The following is a 25863-nucleotide window of genomic DNA, read 5'->3' as shown; positions in this document are numbered from 1 at the left end:
ATTGCATGTCTTTTCACCAATGTCCATTGCCTTCCGCTTTCTTTGTGTTGGAGCCTCCGGTGGATTTCTGAGGACTATGGTTACCTGGTCCTCAGATCTCTGCAGGGTAAATCCAGACAGCTAGCTAGACTATCTGTCCAATCTGATGACTATGGTTACCTGGTCCTCAGATCTCTGCAGGGTAAATCCAGACAGCTAGCTAGACTATCTGTCCAATCTGAGGACTATGGTTACGTGGTCCTCAGATCTCTGCAGGGTAAATACAGACAGCTAGCTAGACTATCTGTCCAATCTGAGGACTATGGTTACCTTGTCCTCAGATCTCTGCAGGGTAAATCCAGACAGCTAGCTAGACTACCTTTCCAATCTGAGGACTATGGTTACCTGGTCCTCAGATCTCTGCAGGGTAAATCCAGACAGCTAGCTAGACCATCTGTCCAATCTGAATTGTCCATGCACGACTAAAACTACTTTTGAACGTACACGTGTTCCACCAAAACAAGTTCCTTCCCGAGGATATTTGGCAGTGGCTCAGACGCTGTTTGGAGTTTAGCACCGCCCATGACGACTGGGATTGGTTTAAAGAAATACCAGCACTTTAGCACTTTATTTGTTTTTCAGATTATTTTGGACATATTAGGCCTTTATTTCTATAGGACAGCATAGACTTGAAAGTGGAGAGAGACGGGGAGTGTCATGCAGCAAAGGGCCGCAGGTCGGAGTTGAACCCCCGGCCGCTATACATAGGCGCCCGCTCGCTGTGGAGGAGGGTCTGGCAAAAGCAAGACCTTCACAGTGACAAAATCTGCGGCCATAACACCTGTAAAGCACTCAAAAACCGCCTCTGTGGTAGATCCCTTACAGCAGGGGTCCTTGACATTGTTTAAGCCAAGGACCCCTTAACAGAAGGAGATCTGGAGCAGGGAACCCCTACCACTTGTATTGTACAAAATTAATTTGCATAATAAACTCGGTCGCAATAAATTGTTATTATTTGCTAATAATGTCAAATTCATGTTGACATTTTTTTTTCAAAAATTCACATTATCTTGGTGGCCCCCAAGGCTCTCTGAGGACCCCCAGACCCCCTGTGGAAGATCTCTGCTCTACAGACATTTTGCTATGATGAAACACACACACACACACACCTTTTTCTGGAATGCAATGTGCTGTGATTGGCTGTGAATACATTGTATGAAGAGGGCGGATCTGTCGGTTTATTACATGAGACAGGAATGTGCAGAGAACAACTTATTTTTCGGATATGAAAGAGTTAAAAAAAGAAAATCGCGATCATATCTCACATGAACTTTAGAGCCGACCTGCGTTTGTCAAGATTCTGAACACTGTACACACAGATCATTTGTGCTGCTCTGCTGTCACTCCAATTTAACTCTTGCTTATGATTTGTAGGCTATAATTTTTAAAACTTGACATAGGGTTATTAATTTTGAACAGACAGCAGGGATGGCAGAGCCCGGCGGGATCTTGATAAAAGGAGGTCAAGTTGTGAATGAAGACTGCTCCGTGCTCAGCGACGTCTACGTTGAGAATGGGAGAATAGTTGAAGTTGGACTGAACCTGCAGATCCCAGGGGGGGTGCGAGTCATCGATGCTACCGGGAAACTGGTGATCCCGGGCGGCATCGACACGCACACACACATGGAGCTGGCGTTCATGGGCACCAAGGCTGTGGACGACTTCCATATCGGAACCAAGGTGATTCATTCAGTTCCATTACATCAGAGTTAGACATAATAAAGTAGGCTATGGCGTTATATATGTGCCTCATTTGTATGGAATCAAAATCTAGTTCTCTAGTTCTTAGAGAACTATATTTTGCAAGCACATACAATTACGTTTTGAAAAAGAATTAACACAAAATAATGTAATTTGAGCAAACATAAACCTATTCCGTGCACAGTAAATTTATTTGCATGTTTGCTATTATCCATATTAATATAGAAAAAACCCCTCAAGCAGTTTACTTATATCCCAGCTAACAATTTTTGGTTCCCAGAACGTTCTGGGAACATTTGTTTTAGGTTACGTGAACGTTCCATGAAGGTTAGGTTTGGTTGTGTTTTGGTTGATCAGAAAATTTCCTTAACGTTCTGGAAACGTTAGTTCCCCTAATGTTATCCTTACGTTATCATAACGTTGTAACCTTTAGAGAACGTTCCCCTAACGGTATCCTAACGTTGCAACCTTTAGAGAACGTTCCCCTAACGGTCCCTAATGTTGCAACCTTAAGAGAATGTTCCCCTAACGTTCCCGTAATGTTGCAACTTTTGTAGAATGTTCCCCTAACGTTATCCTAACATTATCATAACGTTGTAACCTTTAGAGAATGTTCCCCTAACGTTCCCCTAACGTTGCAACCTTTATAGACTGTTCCCCTAACGTTATCCTAACATTATCATAACGTTGTAACCTTTAGAGAACGTTCCCCTAACGTTCCCCTAAATTTGCAACCTTTATAGAATGTTCCCCTAACGTTATTCTAACATTATCATAACGTTGTAACCTAGAGAACGTTTTTTCAATGTCAATCTACATTTTTTCTTGATGTCTGTCTTTTTTTACGCTGTCAAGATTTTTACAATTTCACTGGTTTTCAGTTTAAACTTTCTGTCACTGTTTTGGCGTAGTGGGAGGGGCCTGAGGGGCAGGACAAAGAGGGTGTGGTTTAGGCTTATTTACATAGGCTACTGGCAAGAGACCGCACCCCCACAGGAAACCTCACAGATGTGTTAAAACCGCAACTCATAATGCAAACAAATGTCAAAGTGAAGTAATATAATAGGGTTGTTAGATTATTACGTGTGGATGTTTGTGTTTTATGTATCATATTTCAGTGCCAACATTTGTTGTTTCGATGACACATTTTATTTTCAATACCACAGGTTACTCTCACTGTTTTAGCTCCATATTCAAGAGGCTTGTCATTCCCCGATGTGAGTCGAGTGCAGATTTGAGTTGTGCATGCATCACTTTGCGACAAGTAGCATATAAGATGCTAACAAGAGACTTCTGTAATGTCAATAGAGTAAAAATGGACGTATTAAACGAAGTTGGTTCACTGCTGGCTACAAGTTAGCATCAGACTTCAGCATCAAATCTACTCATAATTTAGTAGGTACAAAGTAATTCAAAGGAAACTGTGCAAAAACATTTTGGTGTTTTATTTTGAAGGTTGTGACCGGAAGTTTATTTTGAACTGTATGGCAAAACACAGGGTGCACACACATAATCTGGAAAGTGTGACAATACGTTTTTGAACAAATAACCAATACACAACCATGTGACTTTACTCCAGATATCCTCATATCTGCATATTTTCACCTTGACAGGCTGCCATAAATTAGTATTATTAAAATCCAATAACAATTAGCAGTTTGTGTCACTGGATTAGTACTATGACAATCCCTTCCCCATTTCATCCATTTATAATTATTTATTTCTATAAATGAATGTATATCATTATTTCAAGTATGTGTGTGAGTGATGCAGATGTGTTTTTTTTTAATTGAGAAGTTTTGTATTTTGCACTTTTTGGGCTTTTCTTCTTAAAGGAAATTGGAAAAACGCACATATCTACATATCTGTAGAAATAACTTTATAAAATATCCATTTTCTGAGTGTCTTTCTTCTGGATTTTTTCTGTTTTAAGTTGAAACAATTGGCTAGGTTACTAGTTCTGTGTGCAGCCCTTTAATACGCTTACAGTAGTGTTTTTTAATCATTCTACAGATGCTTTACTTGAAATAGAAATTATCTATTCTAACCTCTTTAGCTCTGTGTCAGTAAGGCCTAGAATCACATAGACACTTGGACAATTGAGAGTGTTAACTTTCCAATGACCTCAACCACATCCCAGAGGGCTAAAAAATATTTTTGGTAAATCATTTAGGCAAAAAAAGCATGTATTTTCAAGTGTGTGTGAAGAGGTTAAACTACAGTCTCAATAACAGCGAGCGTTCGTAATCAACACCTGTCAAAAAGCCAGCATTATACGCTTATTATAGTGTGTGTGTTGCCGGCAGACCTGTGTTCCCTGCATGTTCCGAGTCTGGACTCAAGATGTTTTTCTGTTGTCTCGGACCCAACTTGGACTTTGGGATTTGGCAATTGGAATTGCCAAATATTTAGCTTAGTCTTGCCAGAGTCCAGCACTTTCAGTAACTTCCTCCTTCAAAATGATATTACAATTTCATATATATGGTATATTTATTATACCAGATTAACATGTCAAATCTGAAGTTTTGACACTTTTAGACTCGTAAATATGGCCGAATTTGATCGGAGTCAACAACTGTCATACATTCAACATTATAAGGACTCATAGTGCATGTGTTGCAGGTCTACCTTTTGTAAATCTTTAACTTGCATCTGTGGTGTGTTAATATGTGTTTCACCAGGCAGCGCTAGCAGGAGGGACCACAATGATCCTGGACTTTGTTATCCCCCAAAGGGGCCAGTCTCTCCTGGAAGCTTACAACTGTTGGCGAAAGAGAGCCGACCCCAAAGTTTGCTGCGACTACTCGCTGCACGTTGCCGTCACCTGGTGGAGTGACAAGGTGAATGAGCAGATTAACAAACATGCCAACACCATTTTTATTTTTGTGTGTTTAAGTGTAAGCTTACAAGTACGTTTGCCAAAAATTGGGTCAGAAATGACACAAAAGTGTCTCTGACAATACAAACGTCCATAGGATTTGTGTGTGTATTGTGTTAAAGGCAACACAATCCATTCAAATTATATAAATGATTGGTTCTGCATTTGTATTCGTAGTGCTTTTCTAGTCTTGGCGACCACTTAAAGGTGCCCTGCCGCACAAAACTGTTTTTACTTTTTGAAATATGTTAGGTCCATATGAGTTATGTGGTGAATGTGAAGATGAACTGCTAGCTCCTCTGTCAGCTCTAGCCAATGAAAAGAAATAAGCAGAGAAATCAAGTCAGTTACTGTTATGCCTGTAGAAAATGTTGAGGCCAAATGCAGAGAGGAGATGGCTGGCAAAGTGACACGCTTGAATCTTTATTTAACAAAAAGTCCTAGCAACAAAAAAAGTGTCTAAAAAAAAAGCAGGAGACGTTATCCAAAAGAAAACAACGAAACAAAGATGGTGACACAAGGGCTGGAAAACAGTTAAAAAACATCAGGTAATCACAGAAAACCAAAAAAACAAGAAGTAAAACAAGACAAGATAGACAGAAAACGAGACTACCAAAATAAAACAGGACACAGAAGACACAGACATTCCCGGGACATACACAAGACAGGAAGTATAACTAGACAACAAGGGAGGACACATGGAGTATAACAGAAAACAGGAAACAGAAGAAATTCACAATAATAACAGAAAACCTCAAAACAGCTGGTCAGTCTGACGTCATGTTGCCTGAGCTCATTAATATTCATGAGCTCGTCCAGTTGCGCTGGGTTAAGGATGTTGATACCCAGGCTGTCATTGGGTAGCTGTTAGCCAATCAGAGTCAAGCAACTTAGCCCATTGAATATTAATGAGAACCGGCATAAATTGACCTGAGTCTGCTTGCAGGCTTTCTATACTTTAAACAAGGTAACCAAGGTAACCAAGGCAGTTCTTTCTACAAATATGTTAAAGAGTCCATGGTAGAACTTCAGACATTACCACAAAGTAATGAAATACGTGTGGCAGGGCCCCTTTGACCCTCATGTTGTCCTTGGGTCAAATTTGATCCACTTTCATCTTTTTCATCACAAAAAAAATGGGCTTGTCAGCATTAGAAATATCAAATAACTTTGAAAAAACATAAAAAAAGCACCCGCAAGATTGAAAAAGTGACAAAAAGTGTCCGAAAAAGCGATATTAACATTTTTCTGACATTTTTGTCACTTTTTCATTGTTGATGATGCTTTTTTAAACGTTTTTTTCCAGTTATGTTAACATTTAGAGCACTTATTTTGAAGGCCCATTTTTTTGTGATAAAAAAAATGAAAACGGGTTAATTTTGACCAGAGGATAACACAAGGGTTAAAGGTGGCCGAGGCTACCATGCAAGGTACCACCTGCTCATTCGCATGGAGTTATTTGTGTTTCTTTTTGTAGCAGAAGCAAAAAAAATTGAAGTTTTTGAGAGGATATTTGTCTCACTGCAAACCAAAAAAAGGTATTTCTTTTTTGCATCACAAGAACTTCTGATTGCAAACCAACATAGTTCACCAATAGAAACTGTTCTATAGACAATTTTTTGACTCGCAAAGTTTTAAGACTCTCAAACAAAACCTTTTCTGATGCAAAAAAACTAACTTTTGTCTTTGATTGCAAAACCAATAAGTCCATGATATGAAGTAATACCCATTCATACGCATACTCACAACCATTGGGGGCCATTTGGGGTTCAGTATCTTGTCCTTTGACCTGTAGACTGCAGGGGACACTGACCTTCTGTTTAGGGCTGCATAATTAATCAAAATCGCAATATGAACTAGGGCAATTTTCAAATTGCAATATTTGTTAAATGCAAAACATGTGTCAAACCATTCTAAAATAATGTATAGTGGTGCTGCAGAGACATCTCGGCCTACAACTTGTATCATTCAGACTAAAGAAAAAAAGCTTTGCTTGGGACAGATCGTCGGGGGGGAAAAAATCACACTTTTTTTTTTCAATGACAATTCCCTCCAATATCGGGAATCATAGCGCAATCTCACTATCAGTCAAAATAATCGCAATTAGTTATTTTCCTCATGTCGTGCAGCCCTATTTCTGACTGGTGAACGAGCGCTGTCCCCCATGAGCCACAGAGCTCAGATGGCTACTGTTAATCAGAATCGATGTTACTCAGAGCCACCCAAACTGAGGTGACCAGATTTCTTAGACAAAATCCAGGGACATTTTCATCTCAGAAGCGTGTATACCTCCAAACACGTCGGGTTTTTATTTTCGTAAAAATTAAAACACAGACACTAGACCTAGAGCTGTTCTCATTTGGGGCTGAGCCACCCCTAAAGGTTTGATCCTAAGGAGGTCTACCTTTCTGTTAAAGATTAAGATCCTTTTTTAAAACATAAAAGTGCGTTCGCTAAACCCGCCAGACTCCATGTAAATGTATATAATCAGTACTTTTAGCATCGTAAAATACGGCTTTCTAAAACATCTCTGAGCTCTGAGCAGTACTGGCTCTAAGCTGTCTTGATCAACTATCGGTGACGTTCAGTCAGTGTTTTCTTTCTTTCATTCCAATTTCGGGTCATTCAGTCACAGTGAAAAACGGGGACATTTCCAGGGACAGTCCCCGGTTTTGGTGACCTGTCTCCGGAAACTGGGTACGTCTGGTCACCCTATCCCGAACCTTTTCCCTCTTCAGGTCCAAGAAGAGATGCAGACGCTGACCAAAGAGAAGGGAGTCAATTCCTTCAAGATGTTCATGGCCTATAAAGATGTGTTCATGCTGCAGGACTCGGAGCTCTACGCTGCCTTCTCCCAGTGTAAGGAGCTCGGAGCTATAGCTCAGGTGCATGCTGAGAATGGAGACCTGATTGCAGAGGTTAGTACACATAATACCAATCTCTTACAGTGAATTAATGGAAACTGACAGTGTGAGTTGCTCGTATTGAAGAGTGGTTATGATGTTTTTTGTTTTTTTTCTTAAGCTACTGACTTCCTGCTGAAGTCTGTCTTTTATAATGTTTTAGTAAGGGGTATTACAAATGCTAACAACTCAATACTTTCCACTTAAAGCCATACTAGTTTTAGTTTCCATCATTTCTTCATTCTAAGCTAAAGCAATGTGGTTGAGAATTTAACTAGCAGAAAATATAGAGTTTTTCTCTCTTTTTGACTCAAGAAAAAACAACAGTTGGAGGGCGTATTTCTCTAACTGCAATCACAAAAACAAGTTTGTCTTTTTGCATTTCAAAAGTTTTTTGCATGAGAGTCTAAAAGTTATGCAATACCTAAAGCTTTGGTTGAGATGCAAAAACTTGCGAAATATGCTCTCACAACCTTGACCTTGAACTCTGACCCACCATGCATTCAGTTAGTTAAATACTAAATGTGTGTAAACACACCAGTTCAGAAACTAGTGAAAACAGTTAATGTTTAACACTGAGGGCCCTGTCTTGCACCTGGCACAGCTCACCATTTCTCATGCAACATCCTGCTAAGTGTCATTGAAGAATACACACTGTGGCAGTAATACCAAAATCTGTAATAGAAATGCAGAAATTCAATTTTAGAATTTGTGAAAATAGTATGAATGAAGGGAGATATCGCCTCAGTGTGTTCCCTGCATAGGACTGGACTCAAGACGTTTTTCTGTTGTCTCGGACCGGTCTTGGATTTGTTTGGGATTTGGACTTCTCTCGGGTTCGGCCATCGGAAGCACCGTATATTTTACTTTCTCTCTCCAGAGTCGGGCGCTTTATGCTTTTGTTGTTTTTGAAACCATTAATGAAGCGCACTCGTTCAGAAAAACAGGTATTACTTTAATTTAAAATCCATCTAGAACAGAGGGCACTGTGTTTTATGGATTCTTCAGAATGGGAATATTTCCAACTTTTCAGTGACACCTATTGAAATTTGCAATTTTAATCTGCAGTCCATAATCTTATTGTCATACCAGAATAACATGTAAAATCTGAAGTTGTGAAATTGTTACACTTAAAGTAAATAACATGGTCGAATTTGATCCCACGGTGTGTTACTCTGCACTCGCTTTTTAATATTATTATTAAAAAAAGCAAAATGATCATCCTAAAATATTAGCTATGCTTCCCACATCACATAAATTATGAACAAGTAAGTAAAGGGTTCTTTAAGAGGATTGTTTTTTTTTCTTTGTATTGACTGTCTCTCATTTGGACTCTGTCTTGACTTGGACTCGACTTGGTCTCGACTAGTCCTGGTCTTGGACTTGTCCTGGACTAGATAAAGGTGGACTTGACTTCAGCCCTGCCACATATGTGGCAGTTTTACAGACTGAACAACACCTTACGACAACACCTATATATACAATAACGTGAAAAGTAAAATAGTGGTGGAAAAGTAGAATATATCCTAAAACTAAAATACTCACATAAAGAACCAGTACCTCAAATCTTTACTTAAATAAATGTACTTCCCACCTCTACAGGTGTGGGTAAATTACTTAAAAGGTAAACGGACATGCTAGATTTTCCTCATCTGTGTGCAGTCTTAATAACAGCAAACATATGGATAGGATTGATTTTTTTCTGTCTCAGTATCTCTCATTTGGACTCGGTCTTGACTTGGACCCGACTGCAGCCCTGAGACTGACACCGTCAATGGGAGCAAATATGAAACAAAAATGTGATGTGATGAATGTGATGATAACCCAAAAGCAGCCTTTGCTCTGTCCAATGTCCACAGCAATGAATGTTTAACCTGAAGAATTCAGGTTTGTCCCAAGAATGGTTTCCAATAATTAGATTTTATTGCTCCAGTCTTTTCTCTGTGTTGTCAAATCAAAATGGCCAATTATTTCTCAGAAATATATTACTCATGACATTATGTCATGACAACAATTCACCACTAGAATGCAGCAAATGCCCAAAAAAACTGAAAGTTGGGTCTGTTGTGGTGAGAAACGCATGATGAATGCTGTCCCTGGGAAATGTCTTAAAGGTGTAGTATGCATGAATTTGTGTTGTTAACCCAAATGTTCCCTTTGAGTTCCTTTGGGCTTCCTTTGACAACTCCAAAAAGCCTTTCCAAGTTTCCTGACAATTGCTTTAAGACATGATTTTGAACTGATGACATATTTCAGATTTATGTGGTGTACTTATTACTAAGTACTTTACTATTTTTAGTACCTTTTATTATTTAATCTTAAGGTTTTTGTCCATTGACAGCCTCACTTCACCACTTCCCATTCCAGACGTTGAGTAAGGAGTGGCCACCTCTCAAAAGTTGAAGAAATCTTTTAAACTGACCTTTGTCTAACCGAAATAAAAGCAGATTCAACAACTGCATGGTCCATTTCACGCTTAAATATCTTTTAGAAACACATTCTGGTGAACTATGTTCTGTAAAATACAAGATTATATTCCAACCAACCTGTTTTATGATCGGTTTTGAAATTCGTGATTGGCCATCCCCACGTGATGCGTTCGTCCAATCAGCTGCATTTATTGCAGTTGTAGGAGGGCGGAGATTGTTTTCTTTGGGAGGTGATGGCACAGAGGCTTCAACACATGCCTTTGGTGTGGGAGACCCGGGTTTGATGCCCACCACGACACATCAATGTGTCCCTGGATAACACTTAACCCCTAGTTGTGTGACCTTTGACATATGTTCTGTATACATACAATTGTAAGTGTCTTTAGAGAAAAGCATCAGCTAAATGACATGTAATGTTATTTGTAATTGGTGCTGACAGTAACTGTTATGTAGCACAATGGTTTGTTCCATACTGGTCTAGCAGAGAGCTGGATTTGATTTGAGTCTAGGGTCTAATTGCCTGAAAACATTAGTAATTATTTTTTGGGGTATTTTTAGGCCTTTTATTTTGACAGGACAGCTTAGACTTGAAAGGGGAGAGAGAGAAGGTGAAAGACATGCAGCAACGGTCGGAGTCAAACCTGCGGCTGCTGCATCAAGGAGTAAACCTTTAAATATGGACCCCGGTTCTACCATATGAGCTAACCAGGCGCCTAAATCACTATTGTAAAACAAAATGAACACATATTTTTTCATGCATAGCACCTATAACATATAAAACATAAAATATTCCCTTAATTGTTTTTTATATTTCGTATTTTGTCACTTTCACCAAGTATGTGACAAAGTGAAGGGACCACTTTAATATTTTTCGGTTACACTTGTCATGAACGTGTCATAAAACATAATAAACGAGTCATAAGCGTTTATGACATAACGCTTTAGTCAAGTGTCATTTGGTTTTGTCATGACAAGTTGTGATTATGTAATGGTTATAGTTATGGTTAGGGTGCATGTGTCATGACTGTGTCATGTGTTTATGACAGTGTCAAGACAAGTGTTACTTGTTTTTCTACATATTGGATTTTTAAAAGTGTCATGAGACAAAAAAATATTCAAAGGGGGGGGGGGATTGTTTTTGCAATCACTGTTATTTATACACATGAGATACTGTACAGTATTTAGGTCTGTGGGATCTCATATAATAAAGAAGTAGGAAGGAAGCATATTTCAACCAAACCCAAGTTTTACCATATTTTAAGATAAGATGAGATAAAATAAGATAAGATAAGAAAACCTTTTTTTGTCCCACAGTGGGGATATTGCGGGTTGCAACAGCAAAGACAAGAGCAGAGATAGATAAGTGTACACGTATCATTAACAAGTGTCAAACCAAGAAGTGCTGTTCTTACAGTCAAATAAAAACCAAGTTCTGTACATTAAATAAGACTAAAATAGACTATGCCTTACACAGCCTCCTGGGGCATAAATACTGGTAGCATAAAAGTATTGTAGAAGGACACTGCACATAAGCCAGATATAGCAAACTGTATTATACAATAATTGCACATGAATTAGTAAAATTGCACTTATGAAAATAGCACAAATGGTAATAATTTTGTTGTGTTAGTTATTGCCTCTCTACTGGGCTGTCACCCAACCATCTCCTCTAACCTTTACGCTGCTTTGTTGTCCCCGTCCCCGCTGGGACTCGACAGGGGACTAAGAAGATGCTGTCTCTGGGCATCACGGGGCCAGAGGGCCATGAGCTGTGTCGGCCCGAGGAGGTGGAGGCCGAGGCCACCCAGCGAGCCATCACCATTGCCCACGCTGTCAACTGCCCCCTGTACGTGGTCCACGTCATGAGCAAATCTGCCGCCAAGGTGGTGTCTAACGCACGCCGAGACGGTGAGTGTGGGCTTGCTGCCACCTGCTGTTGTAATAGGGCGAGGTTGAGAGATTAAGGCTAGACACAGCTTCTTAAATGACAATGTCACTGTTCAAATTTGGTATTGAAGATTTTCAAAATGTGGCTAAAAAAACCTCTAAAAGAGATTCTCGCTCAGCTCCTGAAGTATTCATCCATATCCTCTGGGATGGATCTCAGTTCTCTTATTGTTTTAAAGATTATTTTTGGTGGCTTATCACTTTTTTTTCAATATTTTTTGTCCCAAATTTCCAACGTTATTGTTGATTTTTTGGCACTTTTTGTTGTGACTATTTTGTTTTTTTCGAAATGCTTAAAAATGGAATAAAAGTCCCAAATTCTATGACCTGCTCTTTGAGCGCTGTGAGATAACCGCGTGATTGTGATTTGGCGCTATATACTGTAAATAAAGTTTAATTTAATTATATTTGTATTTGATAGTGACAGTGGATGGACAGCAACGGGGGGGGGGGGGGGTTAAGGTTCCTTAAGTAAAAGTATGTAAGTATCATCAGAGAAATGTAAATAAACTGTTATAGGTAAAAGTACTTAATGCAGAAACAAATCTCACATATTAGAAACTGAGATCCAAACAGCTGGACTTGTAGGCCATTATATTGTTGGTTAGTTTAAATTATTATAATTTATAATAGACCATCATATTTTATAAACCACATGTGTTTTGAGAAACTAAAGCTGTCAGATGAATGTAGTGGAGTAAAAAGTGCAATATTTCTCTTTGAAATGTAGCGGAGTAGAAGTAGAAAGTGGCATGAAAAGAAAAGACTCAAGTAAAGTACCTCAAATTAGTACTTAAGTACAATACTTGAGTAAATGTACTAATGTCACATTCCACCAGTTGTCCTCCCTTGAACCAGAAGTAGCTCTGGCCCTCCTCAGTGAAGGTTATCTCAAAGCTCTTATTCCTGCCCCGAGGAGCAAGGATCGAGGTTTGAGGAGGGATTGCCTGGGAGCTATGACCGAGGATACACAAGAGCAGCCTTCCCGAAAGCCGTGCAACTGAAAGGGGAAGGAGTTTTCTCTATCCTCGCATAATTTCCACGCATCTCTCCCATGCCAGACTAAGACGCAATGGACCGGAAGGGAAGCAAGTGAAGGGACCGCGGGGGGTGCAATTAAAAAACCTGGGATGGAATTTGCTCCGCCTCTAAAACAGTCTAACGGGAAATGTCAAGTTGTTGTCTCTCTGCAGGGCGGGTGGTGTTTGGGGAACCCATTGCAGCTGGACTGGGCACCGACGGTACTCACTGCTGGCACAAAGACTGGGCCCACGCTGCTGGATTTGTCATGGGTCCTCCCCTCAGACCTGACCCCAGCACCCCTGGGTACCTCATGGACCTACTGGCCAAGTGGGTGCATCTGAAAGTTTAGCAGCCAACAATGTCATCACACATAAGTATGCTTTGTCATCTTTTAGCATTTTTATTTCAGAGCAATTGGTTTTTGAAAGAATATAGAGTGGTGACAGGGAAAAAAAGGCTAATTCATGCACACAAATATGGCATTCACGCCTATATTTATGCAAATTACGCTAATTTCTGTCCTGCTGTCCTCAACTAAAGAACTTCTTGATCAACTAACACTCCCATGATTTTGCCGACTAATCCATTAGTTGGTAGACTAGAAGAGCGCAATATGATTGCAGTCCATTTACATCTGTAAAACTGAATTTCTACACAAATAATCATGCAAAAGCACCACTTTCTATGTTGGGTTTACCAAAGATTTGCTAATAAGTTGCTTGGAAATAAGTAATTCAGCGTGAAATAGCTTTAAAAAATTGCAAATTGACCAAAGAAATCTTAGTCTTATGTGAAAAAGTTTGGTAACCACTGGACTAATTGACTAAGATGGTCCGCCCTAATAGTTTGCTTTTTGACTTATCTTAGATGATTAACCCTTGTGTTGTCTTCCCATCAACTATGCAACTTATTACTAACTTCAGGTTCCAAATTTCAAATTTAAATTTAAGATTTTGTTTTGCTTTAAAAAAAAATTGTCCCAACTTTCCGATGTTATGGTCGATTTTTCGGCACATTTTTCTTTCTTCCAAACGCTATAAAATTGAATAAAAGACCCAAATTCAAAAAAAATAGAGAACTGATCATTTATTTTACTTGTAAACAGTAATGGTTGTACATGGAACCATCCATGTTGTGTTTTTTTGGACAGTATAATTGAAAGAAAACCAAATTTCTTTTATACAAAATTTTTGAAAATGGGTCAAATTGGACCCGAGGACCACAGGAGGGTTAAATAAATGAGGCTGTAAGTTTTAGTTTTGCATTTTAAGTATTCCTTTCAGCATCTATTCTACAATTCATCCATGCATGTATTTATCCATCAAATGTGCTAGTGATGATCTCAGTGTGACGGGGACAGACAACTGCACCTTTTCTGTGTGCCAGAAGGCTCTGGGCAAAGACGACTTCAGCAAGATCCCGAATGGAGTGAACGGAGTGGAGGACAGGATGTCTGTCATCTGGGAGAAAGGAGTGGTACGTCTAATAAAGGATATGAATGCTCTGAATCTGACGTTGTTCAACATTGACACTTAAGTCTGAAAGCGGCAGAAGTGTCAGATGCATGATGTGCTATCACAGCTACTACTCAGTTTCCTGTCATTACCCAAGTAATTACACAGTTTGTGGCAGGTAGGATAAAAAGATGAATAAATTAGGGCAAATAAAATGAGCTTTTTAAAATTGAAAGTCCCTATTTGCATGTATCTTACGTCTGATTGACACTTTGTCCTGTGATGCATCGTCCACGGCTAATTACTCATCGTGCATGAAGGCCAAATGATTGGGAGAATATGCATCAATTCAGCACTTAAAATTATGAGTTCTTACGGGTGCTTTATGCATCGACATAACAGTGGGCAGGGGTGTATTGTGGATTTTATAATCCCTCGTGGGCCATAATCAACAAGTATAATGTTAGGCTAAGAATGAATACTTGTTTAAATGTGCTTATTATTCTACTCTTCTCTTCTTTTATTCCAACTGAAATATGTGTATTAGTATATAGTGTAGTTTCTCTGCAATACAAAAGGCTGCATATTACTGCAGAAAGCCGGCGTTGCATTTTCCCACTGTTTCAGCGCGGCGGCCCCGAGGCCACTGGAAAGATTTACCACATTCCACAGAGCTTACAACTCGAACATTAAAAGATATTTTTGCAGACGTGAGTTGCTTCCTGCTGCAGTCTAAGCACCGACCTTTTGCCTGCTAATTCTGTAATTTGTTGTCATCCATTGTGGCCCCTTATTCATACCACCAGCTTCTGTTTGCAGCACAGCGGCAAAATGGACGAGAATCGATTTGTGGCCGTCACCAGCAGCAACGCAGCAAAGATCTTCAACTTCTACCCCCAGAAAGGCCGTATCGCCAAGAACTCGGATGCTGATGTGGTAATATGGGACCCTAAGAAGACAAGGTGAGGACCCATCCAGCAGTGTGGGAGAAACCTTTTGAAACATGGACTGTTCTTATGTAGTCCATGTTCTACTCTCACCAACTACTACTCAACATAGTACAGGAATTATTCACCATTCACACACATGCACAAACTCATGCCGAGGCTGCTGTCTCATCCGATAAACACTCACACACACTTGCACTTCAAAGGGCAACTTGGGGTTCAGTGTCTTGCCCAAGGACACTTTGACATGGGACAGGTATTGAACCACCAACCTTCTATGTGGCCACAGCCGCCCTAGAACAGAGCATGGAAAGAAAGCTCTCAGACACGGTGTGTACACTTTTAACTGTGTATGACTGCAATTGATATCCTGAATGCTCACTTATGCCTACCATACACTAGACTACTCTGAAAAGACTTTGAAAAGACACCATTTCACATCTGTCAATCTGGTATAATGTCACTGAGATTTTAGTCACAGACTAAAACATTTTACAATTGATACTATACATTTTATTTATAGTATCAATGAATGACAAGAGTTATTTGGAGACACTTACAGATAGAGCAGGTCTAGACCACACTCTATAATTTACAAGGACCAGTTCTAGTAGTTCCCTCCAGAGCAAGCAACAGTGTGACGGTGGTGAGGAAAAACTCCTTTTAGGAAGAAACCTGGGACAGACCCAGACTCTTGGTAGGCGGAGTCTGACGGGCCGTTGGGGGGTTTGATGAATGGTGGCAATGACAGTTTTAATAAAACACAATGGAACAGTGACTAAAAATAGTAGTTTGTAGTAGTTCATGGCATAGCAGGGCGCTGCGGGACGTAGCAGGGCGTACCAGGATGTAACAGGGCATGGCAGGACGTGGAACGGGACCACAGCGACAGCTGCAACCATGATTTTGAACCCATTTGATTTCGTCGGAACGTCAAGACAGAAAAAGACCAGGGGCGTCGAAATTCAATCAATGCAACGTTATGCGGACCGGGACAATTGTGCATCGATGCGGTGAGGGACCATAATCGATGATTGCCTACTGATCTGTTGTCTGCTGTGTTTGGACTCCAGTACATTCAGGAAGTGTCTTTTTTAAGTGCAGATACAATAAAAAAGGGGAGTTCATACATCTGACTGCTTGAATTTGTCAATGAAAACCTTGTGTAGCAATGAGTAATGATGGTGAGGTGGTAGCGCATTGGGATGCATCGTGATATCGAATCCATTCAAAGACAATCGTAATAGAGTTGAATCGTTAAATCACTGATTCACACCTGTACAAAAGACTGACTTTGTTACGCTTGAATCAAGAGCAGAACCCAAATGGAGACATAAACTCAGAGCCGGAGTGTGAGTTAACAGGTTTGGTCAAAGTACTTAACCCTCATGTTGTCCTCTGGTCACATTCGACCCATTTTCGGTTTTTCATCACAAAAAATGGAACTTTGAATTAAGCTGAAAATGTCATCATTAGAAATATAGAACAACTTTGGAAAAAACATCAAAACAAAAGGACCCACTACATTGAAAAAGTGACAAAAACGTGACTTTTTTCATGGTTGACGGATAGACAACACTAGGGTTAAGGATAAGTCCAGGTTTCTGGAAAGGTAAAAAGCACACACACACACACACACACACACACACACACAACAAGCCACCACGTAGGCTGATTGTGCTCCATCCAGAAATATGTCCTCACTTCTCTTCAGGTAGAAATTAAAGCACACCAGTTTACATAAGAATCACATTCATCGGTCAGTAAAAAAAGACAGTGGGAATGATTCATTCTGCTTTTTTGTCATGTTTGGTTATTTTATTTAGGGAGGATTTTAACACATGCACTTGAGCTAGATGCGCACAGCATCAGTGGGATGATGCTGATGGTCGCGGTGACGATCTTAAAGATGACGCATATTTCACGTGGGCGCTGAACAGATTCTCATAGTACAGAACAAATTATGCATGCATGCTATTTTCTAGTAACTGGCTCAGAATATCATAAGGATGCATGTTATAACTGTTCATGTAATTGTTTTTTTCTCCATTTTCTTAATATTTAACCAAGTCCCAGATATGGGTCCCGGGACAGTATGCTGTTCTGTGGAGCACATGCACATGCACAGTTTGCATTCAAGCTTGTATACTGTAGCACACTAAGTCTTATATAACCCAGAATGGCATTGCACTGCTCTTTTTTTGCTGCAGAATCTGGGCTGAGCCCCTCAGGGAAGCCACTAACTGCTGATGTGAATCGGAGAAGAACACATTATACCCCCAATGTAATTGGCTGGTAACAAAAATCTTGTGCCAGACCTTTGCAAGTCCTACTATAGAGGAGATTACAGTGTTGTGATCCTCTCAGGCCTTAGTCTTCCTTGACCTAACCTGTGTGTTTGTCTTTACCACACATGCATGTTTTCGGATGTTTTAATGCCTTTCGAGCATGACAGCGCCTCGTGTTCGATTGCCGCAGCCGTGAATTCATCTGTGAAACTTGGTAATTAATTGCCCTCAGTCCAAGTGTTGCTTCATAACATCCGGGACCAGGGGCCATAAACAGTTGCATAACCAGAAACGCCCAGGAAGTTCAGTCAGTTGCCTTGTGTCTCATAATTGGGCTACTTGAATAATGAGGACACATCTTGATTATGGTCAGGACTCAATAGGCGTGGTGTCTGCCTTTTACAAACCAATGGAAAATGAGCATGTGTGAATTGGGGAAAGAGCTCACAAATAAAAAAAAGAAAAGAAAAAGGCATTTAACATGTTTCCTGGAACTGGCTGAGTCAGACTTATTTCCCTGTCTTCTCTCGGATTTAGTCTTTTCACTCAGATATTATTTGTTAGATATCAATTACTGTGTCCTATGTAGTACATTTGATGATTTTCTACCATAACCGCCATAATGAGATGCATGAACTACGACTAGTATTTGTGACTGCATATAGTGAGTGAAGTACATGGGTTCTGTACTTAAGTCAATCAGTTTATACTAACAATTGATCACATGAGTACTTGTGTGCGGTATTGATGACCATACAGATAAAAAATCAACCAAGTGTGCAGCTCCATGGACCATTTTTGTGTATTTCAGCTTGTTGTTTCAGGTTTTACAGTCAGTAAATGTACAGTTTTGGTTCACTCTCACCACTTTGTGCATAGATTTTCAGCAGCACGCAGCTATTTTGATATAAATAGCTGCCTGCTGCTGTATGCTACCTGCCCAGCACCCAATGGCAGAAAGGGAGAAACTTAGGCACCACTTTGGCTAAGTAGCAAGAAGGTTCTAGGTTCCATTCCAGGTTGATCCGGGCCTTTCTGTTTGGAGTTTGCATGTTCTCCCCGGGTTTGCGTGCCCTGGTTTCTTCCCACCATAAAGACATGCATGCTAGGTATGCATGCATGTAGCCAACTACAGTTGAAAAATAGCCAATTGGCTAACACTGGCACATTTACAGAAATATTGATTAATGATTTGCCCTGCATAGTCCTCATACATCCACCAGATATGTAAATTCCAACACAAAGAAAGAAGAAAGTGAGGGACATAAATGTAGGTCAAAAGACATGCGTCTGGCGGAATTTCTTGCGGCACCGGAGCAATCCCGGAAGTGGGACACCATGGACGTGGACTAGTTAAGACTAAACAACAGAGCTCAAAGGAGAGTGTATACTGGACTTAGATATGTCAGGCGGACAGAAATAAAATTCCAAATAATTTCCAACGTTGCTCTTTATGTTTCTGCTGGGTGTGTGGTAACTATTTGCTGACACGTTTCCATATCTACTTAAAAAATCTTCTATGTCTGTGTTGTGTTTACAGCCAAAAATCTTGGAGTTATTGCATGTTGATTGTCGAGCTGCCGTAACCTTTAACTACCTTACTGGGTATATATTTATTGTGTGTTATTTTTTTTCTTAACAATGTGTTTAACAAGCTAAACATACTGTATGTCTAGTATGTAAAATGTTAACATGCAAGATAACTAGTAAATAAAGCTGTCAGATAAACGTAGTGGAGTAAAAAGTACAATATTTCCCTGTGAAATGTTGTAGAGTAGAAGTACATGTAGCTTAATAATACACAAATATAGTACTAATGGCACCAGAAAATGGTATTGTGCAACATTTACACTGGTCACCTGGCTTCATGTGGTTGGCAAGAGATCATAACAGTACCATAGTACACTACCAGCAAGAGTGTTACATAATTAAAATAAATGAGTTTTACATCAATCTTGAATAGAGCCATTCCTGCCATGGATACATTGAATGCTTTGAGATTGATTATTGAAATCATTTCTGCCAATAAACTTGTTTCCTGCCGTGCAAAACGTCTTTAGGTGACCGTTTCCTTATCAGAACTCATTCCTTTTCCACATCTTACTCCAGCCTTTATAGAGAGGAGAGAATCCCGTCAGAAAAGTTGTGTGACACAACTTACTGTATATAGCTGAGTTCAGTATTTGATATATTTCTCTGTTTTGAATGGAAATTTGATGTGTAATGAAAGCAATGGTTGGTCACTGTATGTATGCATGTATGTATGATTGAATAAATGAATGAATGAAGTGCTAAACTGCAGAATTTCCTTTTTAAAGCCGAAAGTAACCAAAGGGGATGATTTTTTTTATACATATAATGTATAATATTTAATGTATACAATGTATACACAAAGGAAATGCTGCTCTTACACAATGTATACATTATATTGCTTGTTGCTGCAAAGTTAGTGATCTGCAATTACTTAATGAGTGTAAGCGCTTACTGGCCTGATTCAATCAGAAAAGAAAGCTTCAAGATTTCACAATTTTCGATGTAATGTAGTTGTATCTTTGTGTCTTGATAGGAAGATTTCAGCCGAGACCCACCACCAGGCCGTGGACTACAACATCTTCGAGGGCATGGTGTGCCACGGTGTCCCTGTCGTCACCATCTCCCGGGGCAAAGTGGTCTACGAGGACGGGGGGCTGAAGACATCACCGGGGCACGGCCGATTCATCCCCAGAAACCCCTTCTCTGAGTTTGTTTACAAAAGAATCAAGCAAAGGGATCAGGTCAGTCTAGTTACATTTGTAGAAAGTAACACCCCAGTTATTTCATGGATCCAGGTATGCATCTGATAAAGTTCCCTTGGCCTTTGGAATCAAAATAGCCCCCCCCCCCCCCCCCCCCCCCCCCCCATATCATCACATAATCTTCACCATAAATAGAGAAAGGCATGGGGTTCCTACCAAGAAATCATCTCTCAGTGCAAATGTGTCTGCCTCTATGGGAATTTAACATAGGGGTGTGTATATTTATGCACCCTGTATTTTAAGGAAGAACACTTTTTTTTATTTACTACAAATTATTCATTGACCAAAAAAATTGGTGTCCTTAAAGGTCGGATTTTTCCTGTTTTTTTTAATTAAGGGATTAATTTCCAAAAGATGAATTCTTTCATTCCCTGCAATAAACAGTAGAATAAAATGTAAAAAGCTAACCGCTTGTTAGCAGCTGTACTAGCGTCAAATTTAGGGGGAATAACTCTTTTACGCCAGAATTGTAATGTAACAGTGAATCCAGGAGTAATTTCAACACAGTCCAACTCTACAGATAGCTAGGGTTAAATGTATAAAAAATGTTAAGTCCATCAATTCTTAAAGTGAGCATCATAAATGAAACATAAACGACACAGGAATATTGCTCATGTGTGTTACACATTTAAGGTATATTCAGATATATGCTGAATTTGCAGCAACGAGGTCCAGATGAGGTAGGCTACTGTGCACAAAGGTGACATAACCTTTCTCTTTGCTTTGCATTTGGCCTGCAGGTGGGGAAACCTACAGCTGTGATCAGGAAGCCCTATGAAGGCAAAGTCATTTCTCTGTGAACCACTGGCCTAGAACCTGAAAGGCACTTTGAATCTCCAGCTGTGTGTCTCCAGGACAATCCATGAAGCTACCAAAGCCAAAGACAACTTACAGTGATGCCGTTTCACTGATAAACCTGCACCGAGATATTTCTGCAAGTCATGCATACAATACTCAGCCATTTACTTTTTTAGGTCCACTCTGATCTGGACACTTAGATCCATGGTATGTTGCCAGATAAGAACTTGGTTATATTTGTTCAACTGTGGGAGATTTCCTTTGAACACAGGTTGGTAAAACCCACTGTGCTGCTGGATATAATATCTGCTCAAACATACATTATGTAATCAACTGTGGAGAAATGAGAAGACCTTATGCACGATTTCATGGTAAAAAAAAAAAAAAAAGCTGTGTGATTGGAAATTAAGTAAACCCTTTTATATTTGTGCTTGTCATTGTGGTAATTGTGTTAGAAAAGAAAATAACATAAAAATAAAAACTGGCTTTAGTTGTGAATCTACTTTAGATTATTATTTTTTTCTTCTTTTTTTAAACATTTTTTGTTGCCTTTGGTAACAGGACTGATGTTTCTCACCCATAAAGCATCCTTCCCTTAAATGAAATAGTCATTAGAATGCATTGGGATGCGTGAACGTATAAATATTGACTTTGTTGACCCGAATTGACTGTGCATTTGCATATTCAGCAGGATTGCACATTATCATATGCATAACTTCCCATGGTAAAAAAAGGTCTTTGTCTGTCACTAAGCATCATGTGGCGGTTTCCTATTGGGCTGGCATGCTGGCGTGGTATAATGCCACAGGGCCGGTTGAGACATAATGTGAGTTTATCAGGTTTCTACACGGGTCAGTGGCAGCATGTGAGTCACAGAAGGCCTACTCATCCTGGAGCTGTACCACTTCCCTTTGTCTCTGGCAGAGGAAGGAGCGGTGTAGGATTGTTCACTTGAGTATGTCCGAGGATGGTGGCATGTGCTTCTCTCCAGTGGTTACAGAATATAATTGTATAAATGTGGATTCAATATTGAATCAACATAATTCCACTCAAACACGAAAGTATATTTTTAAAGTCAAACCATTTTAGAAGAGTTGGAAAAAGTATTACATTAAATGGAATAGGTCATCATCTTTTTATATTAGGCCACATTGAATCACATCTGAATAGCACAATGTAATATACCAGACTTACATTTCACCAATCATGCACATTCATTCGACCTTTACTTCTCCTCAAGAGATCATTGAGAGGCAACCCGCATTTTCAATGTCAAAGTGAGATTACAAAAATAAATACAGAACAACAAAACAATTATAGGAAATATAGAAAGACAATAAAACATTCAGACTTGGAGAATCATTCTATAAATACACTAGCACAAAAGGGATGCAAAACAAAATACAACTATGTAAAGGAGTTACAAGTGGAAGTTTGCAGGTTTTAAACCAGATTTCTAAATTGTCCAAGAGGCAAAATTGAGTTGATTGTGCACTTAAACAAAATACATTTTTTTCCAAGTTCGGACAGAGTTTGTGAAGCATGAAGTAAAAGCAGAACGAGCACAGCGAGTCTGATAGTGTCTCTCAGTTTTCCAATAAAACTCTTATAGATAAAGAGATACTAGTGAGAATCCTGTCTTTCTTGGAGAGAAGACCACCTGACACTATAATGGAAAATACAATGATGTGTACCATAGGCATGACCGGTTATCAATCTCAAGGGAGAGATATAGCATAACTCCTAGTCTAACCACTTTTAGGTGCTTGGGTAGCTCACCTGGTAGAGCGTGCGCCTATATGCAGAGGCTCAGTCCTCGACGCAGCAGCCGCGGGTCAACCTGCTGCCCTTTGCTGCATGTCATTGCTCCTTTCTCACCCCTTTCATGTTAAAGCTGGCCTGTCACAAATGAAGGCCTAAAATTCTCAAAAAATAAGCTAAAAGAAAATGCAGACTTTTGTCTTCTACGAGTTTCAGAAAAGGTCTGGAGATTATCAGGTCAGACTGGTATTATAATACTCTATCGGCAGCGTGAAAATGGACATGTGAAGGGTAAGTTGGAAGATAAATATTATGTATGTATAAATAGCAGAAGGCCTAGTATTGATCCTTGTGGGACACCTTTACCAACCACCTGGAGACTTGATTTAGATCGACTTAACACAATCGTAAAAAATTTTTTCAAAGCAGCTCATTCAACGGAATATTATAATCAACATCAAAACATTAAATGGATATACATACAGTGCCGCATGATGTTGCAGCAGTTATTGTCATTATTATTTGTCTCCAGAGAGACAGTGAGAGAGTTGGACAGACACCAACTATGTGCAAGGACTGGAGGATGAGGTAAAAAGGCCAAAGGTAAAAAAAATGTTAAGGCATAATCCTTTGATCAAAGTTGTCCTCAGTAGAACTATTGTTTTCATACGACTTGCTATTCATAGAATAAATGGAAATAAAACCATGAAGCAGGACCAAAAATTACATCCTCACACGATATGTTGTGGATCCTCTTTGGGTCTGAAGAGCAGTGGACACCAGAAATGTGGCTGAAGAGTAGACAAATCACCATTATGCGTTATACACAAGCACGTGTGCACCTAACTAGCAATAAATAGCAATGCATACCTTAAAATAAAGCGACGTGAAGCTGCAGTTGTTTTTCCCCTTCCTCTTTTTTCCCCTCTTCCTCAGGATTTTGGCGTGCAGGTATTCCGCTCTCTCCTCCGCAGCGGTGGAGAAGAACCGCTCACAGACCATGAGCCTGAGCTGGGCCACTTTGGCGGCCATCAGAGCCATGATGAGCAGGGTGAGCAGGATGGCACCCAAAGGAACCACAGAGGTGTAGAGCAGCAGCTTGGGTTTAGGAAGACACTTCTTCTCAAAAAGACTCACAGAGTAGGAAAAATCATTTTGGTGGTTTTCCTCAACAAGTGGTATACCTATTAAAGTTGCAATTCCCTAAGAAGATAAATGAACACGTATTTAGTGGCCGTCTGACTGGAACAAAAACTGTTAATGCAGAAACGTATCTTTTTCAAAAACTTACTTTGATGCTTATTAACAACGGGACATGGAATGGTTCCAGCTCTGATAACTTTGTTGTTACAATATCGACAAAGCAGTACAACAAGGCATCCACGGTTATAAATATGACCCAAGCTATAAAATGGGAGACGACTGGAACACCAAATTTCAGCAAAGCTCTCCCCTCTCTGGGGGTGGGACGGGCCGAGGGGACAGCGGTGTACAGCTTCTCTTCCTCTGGAGTCAGGGGGAGGACGTGGGGCTTTCCTTGCGACTTCTGCTTCTCGTCAAAGCGAACGAATCCGCTGCTCACGAACCTGTTTTCATACTTCATGTCACTGCAGTATTTCCTAATGTGCAGCACTATAAACATCGTGAGCACGAGGAAGCTGATGGCAGGAAACGCCTTGTCGCTCACAGAGGACACCGTGTTCATCACGGACTGCACATACTTCACAGTTTCATTCAGCTGCTTCTCTGCTTCGCTGAGCTTCCCCCTGAGTTCGTCTGATTCCAGTCTGGGTGAAACTTTGAGTTGGGAGTCAAGGTTCACCACCCCTAAGTCTGTCACCCCTTTGAGCATGTTTCCTATCCACTTCAACATCTTGACATAGTTACTGAACGGAGCGAGCATTGCGGCTTTCTTAGCCTTCAGGTTGCAAAGCATACTCCTGACCAGGCCTGTTATGTTCTCCAAGGTGTTACGGATGTTTCTAAGAACCACCAAACTAGTCCCGGCGGTCAGGAGCAGGTTCCGACTTTTCTTCATGAAAATGGAGATGACAAAAAGAGTCCCAAAGCACCTTACTCTCTTTGATAGAAAGAGGGCAAGTGTGAGTAGCGTCCCGAAGCAGCCGGAGACCCATCGCGCCACCGCTAGCTCGTAGTTCAGGGTGAAGACGAGGTACAGGAGGAGCAGGGAGCTGAGCAGGAGGCTGGAGAAGCTACAGGCGAGGAGGAGGGTGAGAGTTCTTCGAAGGCCATCCCTTTCACCAGTTACGAAAACATCCACAGCCAGATAACTGATATCCTTGAAGCTCTGTTTTATTGCATTCCATGCGAGTAGCATCCTGGACATTAAAGAACATAGTGATGGACAATGGAGCACATTAAAAAACAGAGGTTCCATAAACAGATAGTTTCAAAAGATATACAAAAATATATTTAATGTTCAACTATGTCAACTATATTCAACCGTGATCCATTTTGAAGATGAAAATGTTGCATTAATGTGATGAAATCACAGAGTAGGCCGACAAACCTGCAGTGTAGAGCTGGGCATCTATTCTCAGGCATGTAGTTTGAAGTCTCCTTAAATACGGTTGAAACAGGAACTCTTCTGGCCACTCAAACCTCAATCATTCGTCATTTCCCATTTGTCCCTATTTTTTCACCAAAAGCAGAAGCAAACTGAAGATAACACAAGGCCGGATTATGACCGTGGGAAACACGATTGTGCATTGTGTTTTACTGAGGATTTCAGGACTGTATGTCGCTGATGTGTGAATACTTTCCGGATTAGTTGGTGAATACACCTTGAGACACCTGATAAAAGCTGTAAAATACCTTTAAAAGGAGTAGGTGACGACAAAAGAGAAGACTTCACAGCAAAAAGGATCAATTTAATAATA

At 40.1% G+C, this 25863-nt stretch overlaps 2 protein-coding genes across 2 annotated transcripts; one reads left to right on the top strand and one right to left on the bottom strand.

The window, feature by feature from the left end:
* Window positions 1-1291: 1291 nt before the first annotated feature.
* dpys (dihydropyrimidinase) lies at window positions 1292-21391 on the top strand. The gene is made up of 9 exons (XM_034874056.1): window positions 1292-1719; window positions 4422-4580; window positions 7357-7536; window positions 11669-11858; window positions 13091-13247; window positions 14255-14396; window positions 15194-15336; window positions 20176-20383; window positions 21145-21391. Exons 1-9 carry the CDS (start codon window positions 1468-1470, stop codon window positions 21202-21204), a joined length of 1491 nt encoding a protein of 496 aa, XP_034729947.1. The 5' UTR covers window positions 1292-1467; the 3' UTR covers window positions 21205-21391.
* A 2019-nt stretch (window positions 21392-23410) lies between these two features.
* On the bottom strand, window positions 23411-25301 carry LOC117945774 (dendritic cell-specific transmembrane protein). Its single transcript, XM_034873472.1, has 3 exons — window positions 24255-25301; window positions 23834-24166; window positions 23411-23754 (listed from the first exon to the last, which is right to left on the bottom strand). Exons 1-3 carry the CDS (start codon window positions 25299-25301, stop codon window positions 23695-23697), a joined length of 1440 nt encoding a protein of 479 aa, XP_034729363.1. The 3' UTR covers window positions 23411-23694.
* Window positions 25302-25863: the final 562 nt, after the last annotated feature.

Source organism: Etheostoma cragini, chromosome 6, assembly GCF_013103735.1.
Source record: "Etheostoma cragini isolate CJK2018 chromosome 6, CSU_Ecrag_1.0, whole genome shotgun sequence".
Taxonomy (NCBI): Eukaryota; Metazoa; Chordata; class Actinopteri; order Perciformes; family Percidae; genus Etheostoma; species Etheostoma cragini.
The sequence above is the reverse complement of the archived record's forward strand: the minus strand, read 5'-3'. Positions and strand labels throughout refer to the sequence as shown.